Source organism: Elephas maximus, chromosome 4 (genome assembly GCF_024166365.1).
Source record: "Elephas maximus indicus isolate mEleMax1 chromosome 4, mEleMax1 primary haplotype, whole genome shotgun sequence".
In the NCBI taxonomy this organism is placed as follows: Eukaryota; Metazoa; Chordata; class Mammalia; order Proboscidea; family Elephantidae; genus Elephas; species Elephas maximus.
Genome location: NC_064822.1, coordinates 160,325,908 through 160,339,729, shown reverse-complemented (window position 1 = coordinate 160,339,729; position 13,822 = coordinate 160,325,908). Strand labels below are relative to the sequence as shown.

Sequence of the window (13,822 nt, the reverse complement as noted above, 5' to 3'; positions counted from 1 at the left end):
TTTTATGAGTATAAATATTCACCCATATTGTACCTGAGTAAATTTATTAATCTTTCTGGAATCTGTTTTGGTATATGACTTGGTGAATCTAACTTGATTTTTTTTTTCAACAAAATTAATTATCCTAGCATAATTTGTTGAGAAATTTTTACTTTCCCCAGTGATTTAGAATGCCAACTTTATTGTACATGAAATTCTTGTACATACTTTGGTTTGTTTTTGAGATTTTTTTTTGTTTTACTTTTTACCATTTTAATGTTTGAGGCTTTAAATGAATGTCTAGTAATGCCAGCCTACCAGATTATTCTGAACTTTCAAATTTCCTTAAGTATATTTCCCACTGATCCTAGAATAATACTTTCAAATTCTAAGAAGAATCCCATTGGGATTTTGATTCAGATTGCATTTACTATATAAATTTCTAATGAATCATAGAAAAGTTTGATTTTATTGTAGCCATCCTGCACATCTCCTGTCAAATTAAATTTTAGGAATTTTGTATTTTGGTTTCCATTGTAAATGAAATTTTATGATATGGGGCACCAAACACTTCCGCTATACTAGTTTACGTAGAGCCTTGTTCAGGAGTTTGGATTTTAAATTTGAGTTTTAATCTAAGTGTACTGGGACCATTAGAGGGTTTTAAGCAGAGATGTAGCATATCCGATTAGGTTTTAAATAGATTGTTTTGACTGCTGGGTGGAGACTGGATTATAAAGGGGCAGAGGCAACAATGAAATTAGCAAGACATTGTCCGTTTCCGGGTGACTCTTATCAGCTCTCTAGGTGAGAGATGCTCATGACTTAGATTAAGGTGATAGCCATAGAGATAGAAGTCATGGATTTGGAATAGTTTTGAGATACGAACTAGTAACTATAAAAAAAAAGAAACTACACTGAGAGAAAATTAAGGAAAGAGGAATCAGGAATTCTTACATTTTTGGCTTGAACTTAATTTAAGCTGACTTCTATTAGGGGAGGAACAGGTTCAGAGGGGAAATCAAAAGTATTGTTCTGGCCCTGTTAAGTTTGAGGTACCTAATAGACAACAGATAAAAGTTTTGTGTTTTGTTGCCTATCTTGAGACCAGAAGAACTAGATGGTACCTGGCTACCACTACCAACTGTTCCAACCAAGGACTCAGTAGATGGTCCTGGATAGAATGGGAGAAAAATGTAGGACAAAACTGAAATTCCGAGGAAAAAAAAGGCCAGACTTACTGGACCGGTAGAAACTAGATGAACCGCAAGACTGTTGCCCTGAAATTCTCTTTAAGCTTGAAACTCAAACCACTCCAAGAGGTCACCTCTCAGCCAAATGGCAGATTGGCCCGTAAAATAAATAATATCATCCATGAGCACTGTGTTTCTCAAAATAATCATCTAGATGATACCAAATGGTTAATATTTACCCCAGAACAAAGATAACCTAGATTTTCAGTGTGGATTACACATCAATATAAAGAAAACAAAAGTCCTCACAACTGGACCAATAAGTGACATCATGATAAATGGAGAAAAGGTTGAAGTTGTCAAGGATTTCATTTTACTCGGATCCACAATAAATACCTATGGAAGCAGCAGTCAGGAAATCAAAAGACACATTGCATTGGGCAGATCTGCTGCAAAAGACCTCTTTAAAGTGTTGAAAAGCAAAGATGTCACCTTGAAGACTAAGCTGCACCTGACCCAAGCCACAGAGTTTTCAGTCACCTCATATGCATGCAAAAGCTGGATGATGAATAAGGAAGACCAAAGAAGAATTGATGCCTTTGAGTTGTGTTGTCCACGAAGAATATTGACTGTACCAAAAAAAAAAAAAAACCAAGCCCAGTGCCGTTGAGTCGATTCCGACTCATAGCGACCCTATAGGACAGAGTAGAACTGCCCCATAGAGTTTCCAAGGAACACCTGGCTGTACCATATGCTGCCAAAAGAATGAACGAATCTGTCTTGGAAGAAGTACAGCCAGAATGCTCCTTAGAAGCAAGGATGGGAAGACTACGTCTCACATACTTCAGGCATGGTAGCAGGAGGGATCAGTCACTGGAGCAGGACATCGTGCTTAATAGAGTAGAGTGTCAGCAAAAAAAAAAGGAAGACCCTCAGCGAGATGAATCGACACAGTGGGTGCAACAGTAGGTTCAAGCCTAACAAGGATCGTGAGGATGGCATAGGACCGGGCAGTGTTTCTGTTGTACATAGGGTCGCTATGAGCCGGAACCAACTTAAGTATATGTAACAACAAAAATGAGAAGGCAAAAAGAGACAAGGAAGCTAGATGAATGGAAATAGAACAAGCAAAATGGAAATAATGAGAATGCTGATTTATCGTGAAGAATGTAACTAGTGGCACTGAACAATACGTATACACCAAAAACCAATCCTGTTGCCGTCGAGTCGATTCTGACTCATAGCGACCATATAGGACAGAGTAGAAGTGCCCCATAGAGTTCCCAAGGAGCGCCTGGTGAATTCAAACCGCCGACCTTTTGGTTAGCAGCCGTAGCTCTTAACCACTGCGCCACCAGGGTTTCCGAACAATATGTGTAGAAATTGCTAAATGAGAACCCAATTTCCTATGTAAACTTTCACCAAAAACACACAAAAAAATTTTTTTTTAATTTTTTGTGTGTTTTAATTTGCGTTTCCTAAATTACTTTTAATAAGTTACCTAAATGGAGACTCTTACCTGTAGCATTTGAATCTCTCAATTTCATTTCTGATTCTTAAGAAATATCATAACTGCAAGATTCCTTTTTCCTTTCAGAAACCTGATTGTCTTCCTAAAAGTATTACAATTGGAGCGGTTCTCTCTTCTTCAGAAACTATAGCATGAAATCAGGACACAGAACACCAGGTTTTAAATGGTGGCACATGAATAACTTGTTCAAGTCTGGATTATTATTACAGTCTGTGTTTTAATCTCAAATCCAGTCTCTTTGTCCTCTAATCTTCTGAACATCCAGCCACTGGAACTGTTCCTCAGATTGTGTACCCATTGATTACATATGCATGTGCATTTTAGCACACTTTTGTGTAGTTCAGCTAGCAGAGATACAAAGCTTTTGGATAACAAGGCCACCTATGGAAAAACACTGTACTCTTAGCAAAATAATCGAGAAATATGTCAGATGATGTTTTTGTATTTCTGAGGGGAGTTTTCAGGGAAATCTTGAACTACCTGGTTACTTTAAGCCAACCATTAAATATTGTCAAATTAATTCTCAAACATAATTATTATACATTTAGAATCATTGATGTTTCAAAGTTTGTGTGGAAGTGAGATGCTTTTGTTTTGGAGCCCAAGGTTCAAACTGCCTGGATTTACTGCCCCCTCTGCCATTCCCAAGCTTTGTGACCTTCAACAAATTACTTAAGCAGTTGTTTCATCTGTAAAATGGAAATAATGACAGTACTAACATCAGTGAGGTGGGAACTAGTACTATCCTGTTTTACAGACAAGGAAACTGAGGTTCAGAATTTATGGCTTGCCCAAGGACCATGTATTCTTTCTTTCTTTCTTTCTTTCTTTATTTTATTGTGTTTTAGGTAAAAGTTTACACAGCAAATCTGATTTCCATTTAACAATTTTTATACAAATTGTTCCATAATACTGGTTACCTTTTTCACAATGTGTCAACGTTTTCATTTCCATTCTGTTTATTCTATTCCCTTTATCTAGCTTCCCTGCCCCTCCTTATGTTCTCATCTTTGTTTTAGGGTAAATGTTGACCATTTGATCTCACAGTGGTTGTTTATTTAAGGGAGCACACTACTAAGGAATATTGTTTATTTTATAAGCCAATCTTATTTGTATGAAAGGTAACCACTGGGAATGGCTTTAGTTGTAAGTTCAAAGGGTATCTTAGGGCGATAGTCTCAGGGATTTCCTCTAGTCTCTATCAGTCCAGTAAGTCCAGTCTCTTCTTTAGGAATTTCAATTTTGTTCTACTTATTTCTTCTTTCTATCTCGGACCTTCTGTTGTGTCCCTGGTCAAGAACGGTCGGTAGTCGTAGCTGGGCACCGTCTAGTTCTTCTGGCTTCACACGAAATGAGGCTGTAGTTCATGTGAACTGTTAATCCTATGGACTGGTTTCTTTGAGTCTTTGGTTTCCTTCATTCTCTTTTGTTCCAGACAAGTAGAGACCAATAGTTGTATCTTAGATGGCTGCTCGCAAGCTTTTAAAACCCCCAACACTACTCACCAAACTAGGGTGTAGAACATTACTTTTATGAATTGTTATGCCAGCTGACTGAGTTGTCTCATGAGACTATGGACCGTATATTCTTTTGAATACATTGTGTATTTAATTAAAAATAACACTGAACCAACAAGGTTTAATTTGACCATCTTGTAATGAATTATTTTGTTTTTTGAATTTGTTAAATTTATGAGACCCATCCTGGGATTAGATGGATCTCAGGCTTTTTGTGGATATTCAAATGCCATCATTAAAAAAAAAATGGGAAACAGAGTATTGGATCTCATATTTGTTTTTTCACGTTCCCATGTAGAAATGGCATAGGAAATATTCTAGTAATCCTAACTCAGTTTTATCTATTGATGAGAATTTAAATTTTTGATCAAGAGGTGCTCTTCTTGTTCAAGCCTCAGCTCTGTCTTAGTCTCATATTTAGTTTTTGAAAAATTGAAAAATGCTTGTCATTTCTAGGCTAACTGATATTATGTGAAAACATCTCAAAATGTGAACAATATGATCAGAAGACAGTTTCTCGAGATTGTTAATGTATATTATCCAAAGAGAAGATTCAAAGTTGTCTGTATTTTTTGTTATTATTGTTGATTGATAATCATTTAATTACTGGGAATTTTCTGAAAGGGAAAATTAAACTTTCTTACCTTTGCTATTAATACCAATCTTAAAGACTGTTTTCATTTGCAATGATTTTTTAAAATTTATTGTATACGGTATATATTTTTTATTTCTTAAATTTTCTGTTAGGCTGTTTTAATCTTTCTTCTGAAATAAATCCCTCTGTTCTTCACTTTGAATGGCTGACATCCTCAAACTCTGAGAGGCCTCTTAAGGGTAGCACCATAGTTTCAAAGAAGGGGAAAATCTCCCTTCCTCATTTCCTGGAATATTTTTCCCTCTTATGCAGCTGAAAATAGGATTAACCCATTATGGGATTTATTTTTCTTTGAGTTATGTTGCAAATTTAGGCTTCCCCGACAAGTAGAAATAATTCGTTGGGGGGTGGTGAATTACAGTGATATATCTTTGTTTCCAGTTATTTTGATACAACTTCAGTATATTTGAGTACTGAATTTTTCCCAAAATATATTTTCATCATAAATACTTTTCTATTTTGTATTTTCCCCTCTCCGCCAATCTGTTTTCAGTCTCACTGACTTTATCAACTTTAAGTAATTTTATGTTTTGCTCTTCAAGATAATAGCAGTGATGTAATATTGAAGTGATTCTAATGCCAACTGCAAAACAGTTTTTCTAGACAATGCTGTCAGTACATTAGCATCTTTAGTTAGTTGGAATGAAAATAACCCAGCTGAAACAGATGTTTTGCCAATAAATTCAGGTGTGGAAATCTAAAATGTATGGTATCTGTGTTGTTGCTGTTAACTACCATTGAGTCAGCCCTGACTTACAGCGACCCCGTGGATAATGGAACAAAATGCTGCCCAATTCTGCACCGTCCCCACCATCAGTTGTAGATCGGACTCTGGTGATCCATAGGGTATTCACTGGCTGATTTTTGGCAGTAGGTGGCCAAGCCTTTCTTCCTAGCCCATCTTAATTTCAAACCTCTTTTGAAACCTTTCAGCATCTTAACAACACGTAGGTCTTCACTGACAGACTAGTGGTGGCTGCACACGAGGTGTATTGCTGAGCGTAGAACCTGGGTTTCCCACATAGCAGGCATGAATTCTATCAGTGAACCCCACCTTTACTTAATCATAATAACAGAAGGATCATATTAGCCTAAAAGGCTTTAGACATTTTTTGTTTCTTATAGTTCTTTATGGTGTCATAATGAATATGAATTACCTTTTACCCATTCCCTGACTCCTGCCTTTAGCCTCACTAGGATAAACATTTTTAGATTTTATCTATTGTAGTGAAAAAAAATTTTTTTTTTTTCAGTGAACATTCTCTTTTAGTTTTCTTGAGAGTTTTCTGTTTCTCCATGAGCTCATCAGTCCCTCACTTAAGTAACTGAGTGGGCATATATGAGCATTGGACTGTGGTTCCTTAAATAACCTTCAGAAGTCTTGACAGCAATTCTGTGAATGAAATTTTTCTTTAGTCACTTAAGCTGACTCAACAAGGTAAAAGTTAAATACTTCTGCTGTGCCTTAAGTTCACATAAAGTCCCTTGATCAGTGACAGCCTTGATTTTGACAGCTAACCCGTCCTTTGAGTGGCTAGAGAAGCCTGTCTCATCATCACAAGGGTTTTAGAGCTCTCGTTAATAGTTGTTGTTTATTGGCCCAGGTCACTTTCACTAATCCCCAGCTCCTATAAAAGGTATAAGAGAGGCACCAACCAACTCAGTGTATTTGGTCTTCTTGAATCCTTGTGTTAACCTAATTATGATACAATTATATTTAGACATAAATATAGTGACAGTAATCATATTGTCCATATTTTTTCCATATCAATTGGAAGTTTGGGAGCTGTGTAACTTAATATTTGGATACTTGATAATCATATTTTATTTATTTTTTTAATCATATTTTAAGGAGCCCTGGTGGCACAATGGTTAAGTGCTCAGGTGCTGACCGAAAGGTCGACAGTTTGAACTGCTTCATGGGAGAAAAGACCTGGCAATCTGCTCCTGTATAGATCACAGCCTAGGAAATCCTACAGGGCAGTTCTGTCCTATAGGGTCGCTGTGAGTCAGGATTGACTCTGCAGCACAGGACACCAACAATCATTTATAGCTAATTAACTATATCAGTTACTGCTAACAGATATTCTTAAGCTTACATAGCACCATAAATTTTTCTCATTATATTTAGTCCTTGTTATTCTACTGAAACCTCCTCTTCTTGCCCTTTTCTCTGCAGCTGGATAATGTCTTTTTTCCTTAGAGCTGCAATTTTTTTTTTTTTGCCTGTCTCCTCATTGTCTTCTCCGTAGGGATCATCTCTGTCTTGTCGGCTTTGGGCCTTGAGGGAGCTGATGTAAATCTCTTCCCTTCCTTTCCCATGTAAACTCCTCAGCTTGGCTTCATGCCTGATTCTACTCTTTGTCCCTCAGATTTGTTTCCTCTGTTCTCTGACTGGTGGGATCATCACTCTGTGTACGCTACCCCCTTCTTTAGGCCACATTGCAGGTACCTCCTATCAAATATCCTTTGAAATTAAATTGTTAAACCCTTATCACTGCAATACTGGTGAACTTTGGGTTGTGATTTAATATTTTTAATGTAACGAATTGTACGCTCTGTAGTGCTCAGATGTCAGCTTGAATTTAATGTGCATGCAGAGATCCTCTCCAGCAGTAGCCTCATTGGTTTCAAAGTAGAGCTTCATGCGCCACAGCCTGAGCGTACTGGACGTGAGCACGCTGAAAATCTAGGATCAGCCTCTCAAATTTAATATTAATGGTGTATTCCATCAATTCTAAAATGTGTTTTTACACCTGAAATCAGAATGTGTATTACAGTCAGTAGTGTGTCATAATTTAATTGGCAGCATTTTTTCTTTCTTCCCAAGGTACATAAAATAATGGTGTACAGTTGGCCCTCCATATCCGCAGGTTCCAAATTCGAGGATTCATGCATCCGCGGATCTATCCAACCTCGGATCAAAAATATTCAGGAAAAAAGTTACATTGTTGCTGACATGTACTATATAGTTAGGCCTATGCTGGCTGCATGTATACTGAATGTGTACAGACTTTTTTCTTGTCATTATTCCCTAAACAATACAGTAGAACAACTATTTAAACAGTATTTACATTACATTAGGTATTGTAAGTAATCTAGAGATGATTTAAAGTATACGGAAGGATGTGCATAGGTTATATGCAAATACGCCATCTTATATAAGGCCCTTGAGCATCATTGCATTTTGGTATCTGGGGGGAGGGGGTATCCTGGAACCAGTCCTCCACGGATACTGAAGGACGACTGTATTTTAAAATTTATAGTGTCGTAGATTTGATGAAAGACAGTAATGATAATAGCAGTAGCTAACATTTGTTGAGTACCTACTATGTGCAGGAATTTTTCTAAGTGCTTTATGTGTATTATTTCATTTAATCCTTACACCATCCCTAGGAAGTAGGGATGTACAGATGAAAACAGTAAGGCACAGAAAAGTTCAGCTATTAAGTGAGGGAGCTGAGATTCAAACCCAAGCAACAGAACAGCTCCAGAGCTGCCTTCTAACCCTCCCCTTCCACTGTGCTATACTGCCTCTTCATAATTGTTTTTTTTTTTTTCTTTCTTTAAGGCATCGTTGGCTTCACAGTATGACTGATGATCCTCCAACAACAAAACCACCTACTCCTCGTAAATTCATTTGGACGAACCATAAATTCAACATGAGCGGCACTCCAGGACAGTATGTACCTTATTCCACCACTAGAAAGAAGATTCAGGAGTGGGTCCCACCTTCAACACCTTACAAGTAGAGACAATGAAGAACAATTTAAATGTGTAAAAAATAGGCTTTTCATGTAATTCCGCTTTGATTCTTGCTATTAACTTGATTAAAATTGTTTGACTAAACAGTGTCTTTTGTACCTTTTTGCCCTTGACTTTGTTATTCATCCACTGCAAAGTAAAAGCTTACCAACGTGGGTAATTGAGGTAGACTTTGATTAGAGTGGCTGCCAGATTTACAGTTCCCCCTTTTCTGAGAACAGTGTCTGCTTTGTGACTCTGCCTCACTGCCATAGCTGATTGATAAAAGGGAAGGCCTAAATGCAAGAAATGCAAGCTGAGCCAAACAGCTTTTCTCACAGGGATTTCAAACTTGGAGAGGCTGAGAGTCATCAGAACTGATGGCTTTTACGGTAGCTTTCCAAGGAGAGTGTTACTATTTCCTGAGTTTTGATTATTTAGCAATTTATTTGAATCTGTAAACTATCCCAGGATCTATTCCGATATGTTTTAATTTCTTTAAGCTAACTTGTTATTAGATGCCATTGAGTTGGCTTTGACTCAGAGCCGCATTGTGTATAACAGAATGCAATGTGGCCTAGTCCTGTGCTGTCTTCATGATTGTTGGTATGTTTGAGTCCATTGTTTTGGCTGTCATGTCAGTCCATCTTGTTGAGGGTTTCGTTCACTTTCACTGACCCCCCACTTTACCAATCGTGATGTCCTTTTCTAACAGTTGACTTTCCTAATGACGTGTCCAAAGGAAGTGAGCCAAAGACTTGTTATCCTCACTTCTAAGGAGCGTCCTGGTTGTATTTCTTCTAAGATGTAAACTTCTGCAACGTTCACCGTTATGTTGTGCTATGTTTCCAAAAAGCTTGGTGGTCATTCCAAGTGTTTGTAATCACTCGTGTGATCAGCTTTAAGCCTACATCATTGCTTGAAATCATGCTCCTACATGTGGAAAAATCCTAATTATAGCAGTCTCTTCAAATACAAGTTAACTCATACATTGATGCCAAGCGTCCATGATTATGAAGTGCAGTTGCATTGTAAGTGCACAGTAATCAAGCCACATTTGTCAGCCCTAGTTCTAGAAAGGTAATGTCTGTGAATATCCCTTTTACATATGGACATAATGAAGCTACAAGAATGGACATGTGGTGGTAGTTTGTTTAACAAATCCATTGGGACAGAAATGTCTTAACAAAACCTGAGTAGTGTTGCAAGGGATTGGAAAGAAGTTCTAGTCTTTATCACTAAGGTAAGGACTTTTCTAATAAAGGTTGGCCTCATTTACAGGCTCTTAAAAAAAAAAAAGAAAGAAAATTTTTTCTTTTTAGAAACAGACCTGTTCTTGTGAAAGTCAGTGTTGGTAGAGGGCCTGCATTTTTCAGGCCTGCTCGTCTTAGAAAGTTTGTTTCTGAGGCAGATGCGTTGACACAGCCTTCCTGTCCCAGAGAAGAGGAGATACACCATGGCCCCTGTGTTGCACATTTCGTGTAGAATAAAATGTGAACTGTGCCTTCTGGAGTGTATAACATGTTCATCTGGGTTATCCACCAGGATGTGTGAGAGAAAGACTCCAGTTTCTGGGAAGTATATGTTTGAACATGCCAGTCAAACCCATGTCCAGGACTAGAGTTGGAAATACTGGAAAATAAAGTCCTCATTCTATAGGACTTGAAGCTTGGAGGATAGAGCCTGATATGCTTGGGAAGCACCACACCAGGGAAGGCTGCCTGAAAAGAAAGTCTATGCAAAGGAAAGGAGTCAAGAGAAGGAAGAAGACAGATTCCTGATTATAGTGTCGGTGGACCTGGCTCCAGGGGTGTCTGAAACTGGACTTCACTCAGACTTTTCAGTTATGTGAACCAGTAAATTTCCCTAATTCTTTTTTTCTTGGATCTAGATCGACTTGGGTTTCTTTCACTTGAAACTGAATGTCCTTACCGAGGTAGCATTGTTACAGCTTTAGTACTTCTCTAGTAATGAAATTTGTCATTGGTATACACTGTCTTATTTGATGTAGCCCTGGTTATGAACTTTCTGATTCATAAAGACTTATTATGGGGCCAGTAGGGTTTGCCAGGATTATTGCTATAAACTAAGAAATAGCTTTACTTTAAAAATATAAAGCTTATGTTGATGTATATGCGTACATCGCATTAAGCCTCTGCATGGGCATTTGAGGATATGTACAAATCTTGAAAACTCCTGTATATGGTGATTCTACTCAATGATTCCAGTTACAGTCCCTGGAGAAGGATATCATGCTTGGTAAAGTAGAGTCAACAAAAAAGAGGAAGACCTTCAAAAAAGTGGATGACACAGTGGCTGCAACAATGGGCTCAAATATAGCAACGACTGTGAGGGTGGCGCATGACTTGGCAGCATTCTGTTGTACATAGGGTTGCTACGAGTTGGAACTGACTTGACAGCACCTAACAACAACAACAACAATATGGAAGCAGACTTCTACATCTTTCTCCCAAGGAGCGGCTGGTGGGTTTGAATTGCCGACCTTTTAGTTAGCAGCTGAGCGCTTAACCACTGTGCCACCAGGTTCCTTATTTTTCTGGCAGTCCATGGTATATTCAATATTCTTTGCCAACACCACAATGCAAATGCATAGATTCTTTTTTTCATTGCTTAGCTTTCACATGCATATGAGGCAATTGAACATAGCTTGGGTCAGGTGCACCTTAGTCATCAAAGTGACATTTCTGCTTTTCAGAACGTTAAAGAGGTCTTTTGTAGTAAATTTACCCAATGCAATACATCATTTGATTTCTTGATTGCTGCTTCCATGGGCATTGATTATTGATCCAAGTAGAATGAAATCCTTGACAGCTTCACTTTTTTTCCATTTATCATGATGTTGCTTATTGGTCCAGTTGTGCAGTTGTGAGGATTTTTATTTTCTTTACATTCAGGTGTAATCCATACTGAAGGCTGTAGTCTTTTACCTTCGCTACTAAAGTGCTTCAAGTTGTCTTCATTTTTGGAACATGAGTTTATGTCATCAGATTGTTAATAAATCTTCCTGTAATCCTGATGCTGCATTCTTCATATTCTCCAGCTTCTTGAATTATTTGTTCAGCATACAGATTGACTAAGTATGGTGAGAGGATACAACCCTGCCACACACCTTTTCCAACTTTGAATCAATAAGCTAGGACTCTAGTTTTAGTCTCTCTCTCTTTTTTTTTTTTTTAATTCTCTTTAGGTTTGTTATCTTAGTTTGACTCATTTCACAGTATAAAATGGCTGCCGTAGTTCCAGGCATCATATACAGAAGACAAAATCCAAAGGCAAAAATAAGCGGATGCTGCTGTCATATGCCTTTTTGAGAGCACAGATAATTTCCTAGCAACCTTCATCAGACTTCCTCTCATGTTTCATTGCCAGAATTGCATCTCATGCCCATACCTAAACCGATCGTTTGACAAGGACTTTGAGACTCCAGAGGCTGGAGAACGACTCAGCCTCATCTGTAAGATGCGGAGGGGGAACAAAATTAAGCTTCTGTTAGCAAAGGCTGAGGGAATGACTCTTGGGCAGCATTCATGGTATCGATGACAGGGAATCATAATCTGAGCTTGGTGGCATGATTAGTATCCCCCAGTGGATAAATGTCACCTTGTCCACTAGAAAAACACACCATCTTATTGGGACTTCTTCCAAAAATGTAGAAATCTTTTGACAAACCCTTCCTTGTTTTGAATTATGTATTACTGTGTGACCTCAGATGACCTCCCTTGCTGAGGTAGGCCTTGCCAGAGAATCTCAAGAAGGCTGTTGCATTTGGAGGCATCTTGCCCTATAGGCTAACTGAATTTTTCAGGTTGAGAATTGAGGTGGCCATTAATATTTGTCATATAACTGTGCTGGCCCCCAGTTCCCTTAGTGCTTCTACACTCCTGTCACCCACAACCCTAATTTATAATTCTTAACTAATTTTCCACTGAAGAAAATATAAGATTTTATTCTCAAGTTTTCCCTCATGGTCAATTAGAGTGCTGTTGCTCCCTTATTTTTCGCTGAGTAATAGCTGCCTTGCCCTCATTTCTCGTTTATCTGCATTTGCTCTTTGAGTTTGATGTTGAGATTTCTTTTAGAGTCCTAGAATTAGTAATTGTCTCATTTTACACACTGCAAGTGTGTCTACCCTGGTTTTGGAGAACATTTTAAAATTTAAGAGGTTGTTTGCCCAACTATATGGCACATTTATATAATTTATGATTCAGTAATCCTTTTACAGAGGAGCCCTAGTGGCTCAGTAGTTAGGTGTTGGCTGGTAACAGAAGGGTTGGCAGTTCGAACCCACCAGCTACTCCATGGAAGAAAGATGTGGCAGTCTGCTTCCAGAAAAGATTACAGCCTTGGAAACCATATGGAGCAGTTCTACTCTGTCCTGTAGGGTCACTGTGAGTAGAAATCGACTTTAATCCTGTCAGAACACTCAATTGTTAGACTCCTGTTTCACTAACAAATATCCCACATAGTTTGGTTCTTCTTGCCACCATTGTTGAGTCAGAAAAGCAAAGGGGCAGATTGGAAAGAGAATTGGCTCTGGCATTGGACTGATTTAGGCCCACACTAGAGATTATTAGCCATGTAACCATGAACAACTAGCTTAACTCCTATCAACTCAGTTTTATCATCTGTAAAACAGGGTGATTAAACTATTCCCACAGAGTTGTTGTCAGAGAAAGTGTCTGGCATATGGTAGCCAATAATATTATTGTCATACCTTAATTATCTTGGTAGACTCATAGGCCAAAAGATCCAAAATAAATTTTTTAAAAATAGTGATACATTTCATTTATTGACTTACAGTTCCTAAAAGTATGAATCATTTTAGGCTTTTTTACTATTGCTTATTATAAATACTAACTAGTACAACTAAGCCTTACACCAAATGTCAATATAAGTCATTATAGAAGATATTTTTATTTTACACACATTGTTTATACACACATTGTTATGTGACCCTACTTGCTCTCTCTATCATGTGACAGCACTCTCCTTTCCACCCCGGGTTTCCCACGTGCATTCAACCAGCTCTTAGCCTTTCTGCCTTCTCATTTCACCTCTGGACAGGAGCTGCCCACTTAGTCTCATGTATCTACTCTTCACAAGTATTTTATATCTTATGTTGTTAGGTGCCATTGAGTCAGTTCCGACTCATAGCAACCCTATGCACAACAGAACGAAACAC

The 13,822-nt window shown here is 38.0% G+C and overlaps 1 protein-coding gene across 1 annotated transcript in view; it reads left to right on the top strand.

The window, feature by feature from the left end:
• The window catches only part of NDUFA12 (NADH:ubiquinone oxidoreductase subunit A12), a 33,878-nt gene extending 22,222 nt beyond the window's left edge, over positions 1-11,656 (top strand). Inside the window, exon 4 of the mRNA XM_049884112.1 lies at positions 8,447-11,656. Within this exon, the coding sequence (XP_049740069.1) occupies positions 8,447-8,627 (181 nt within the window). The 3' untranslated portion in view covers positions 8,628-11,656. The remainder of the gene's footprint in view (positions 1-8,446) is intronic.
• Positions 11,657-13,822: the final 2,166 nt, after the last annotated feature.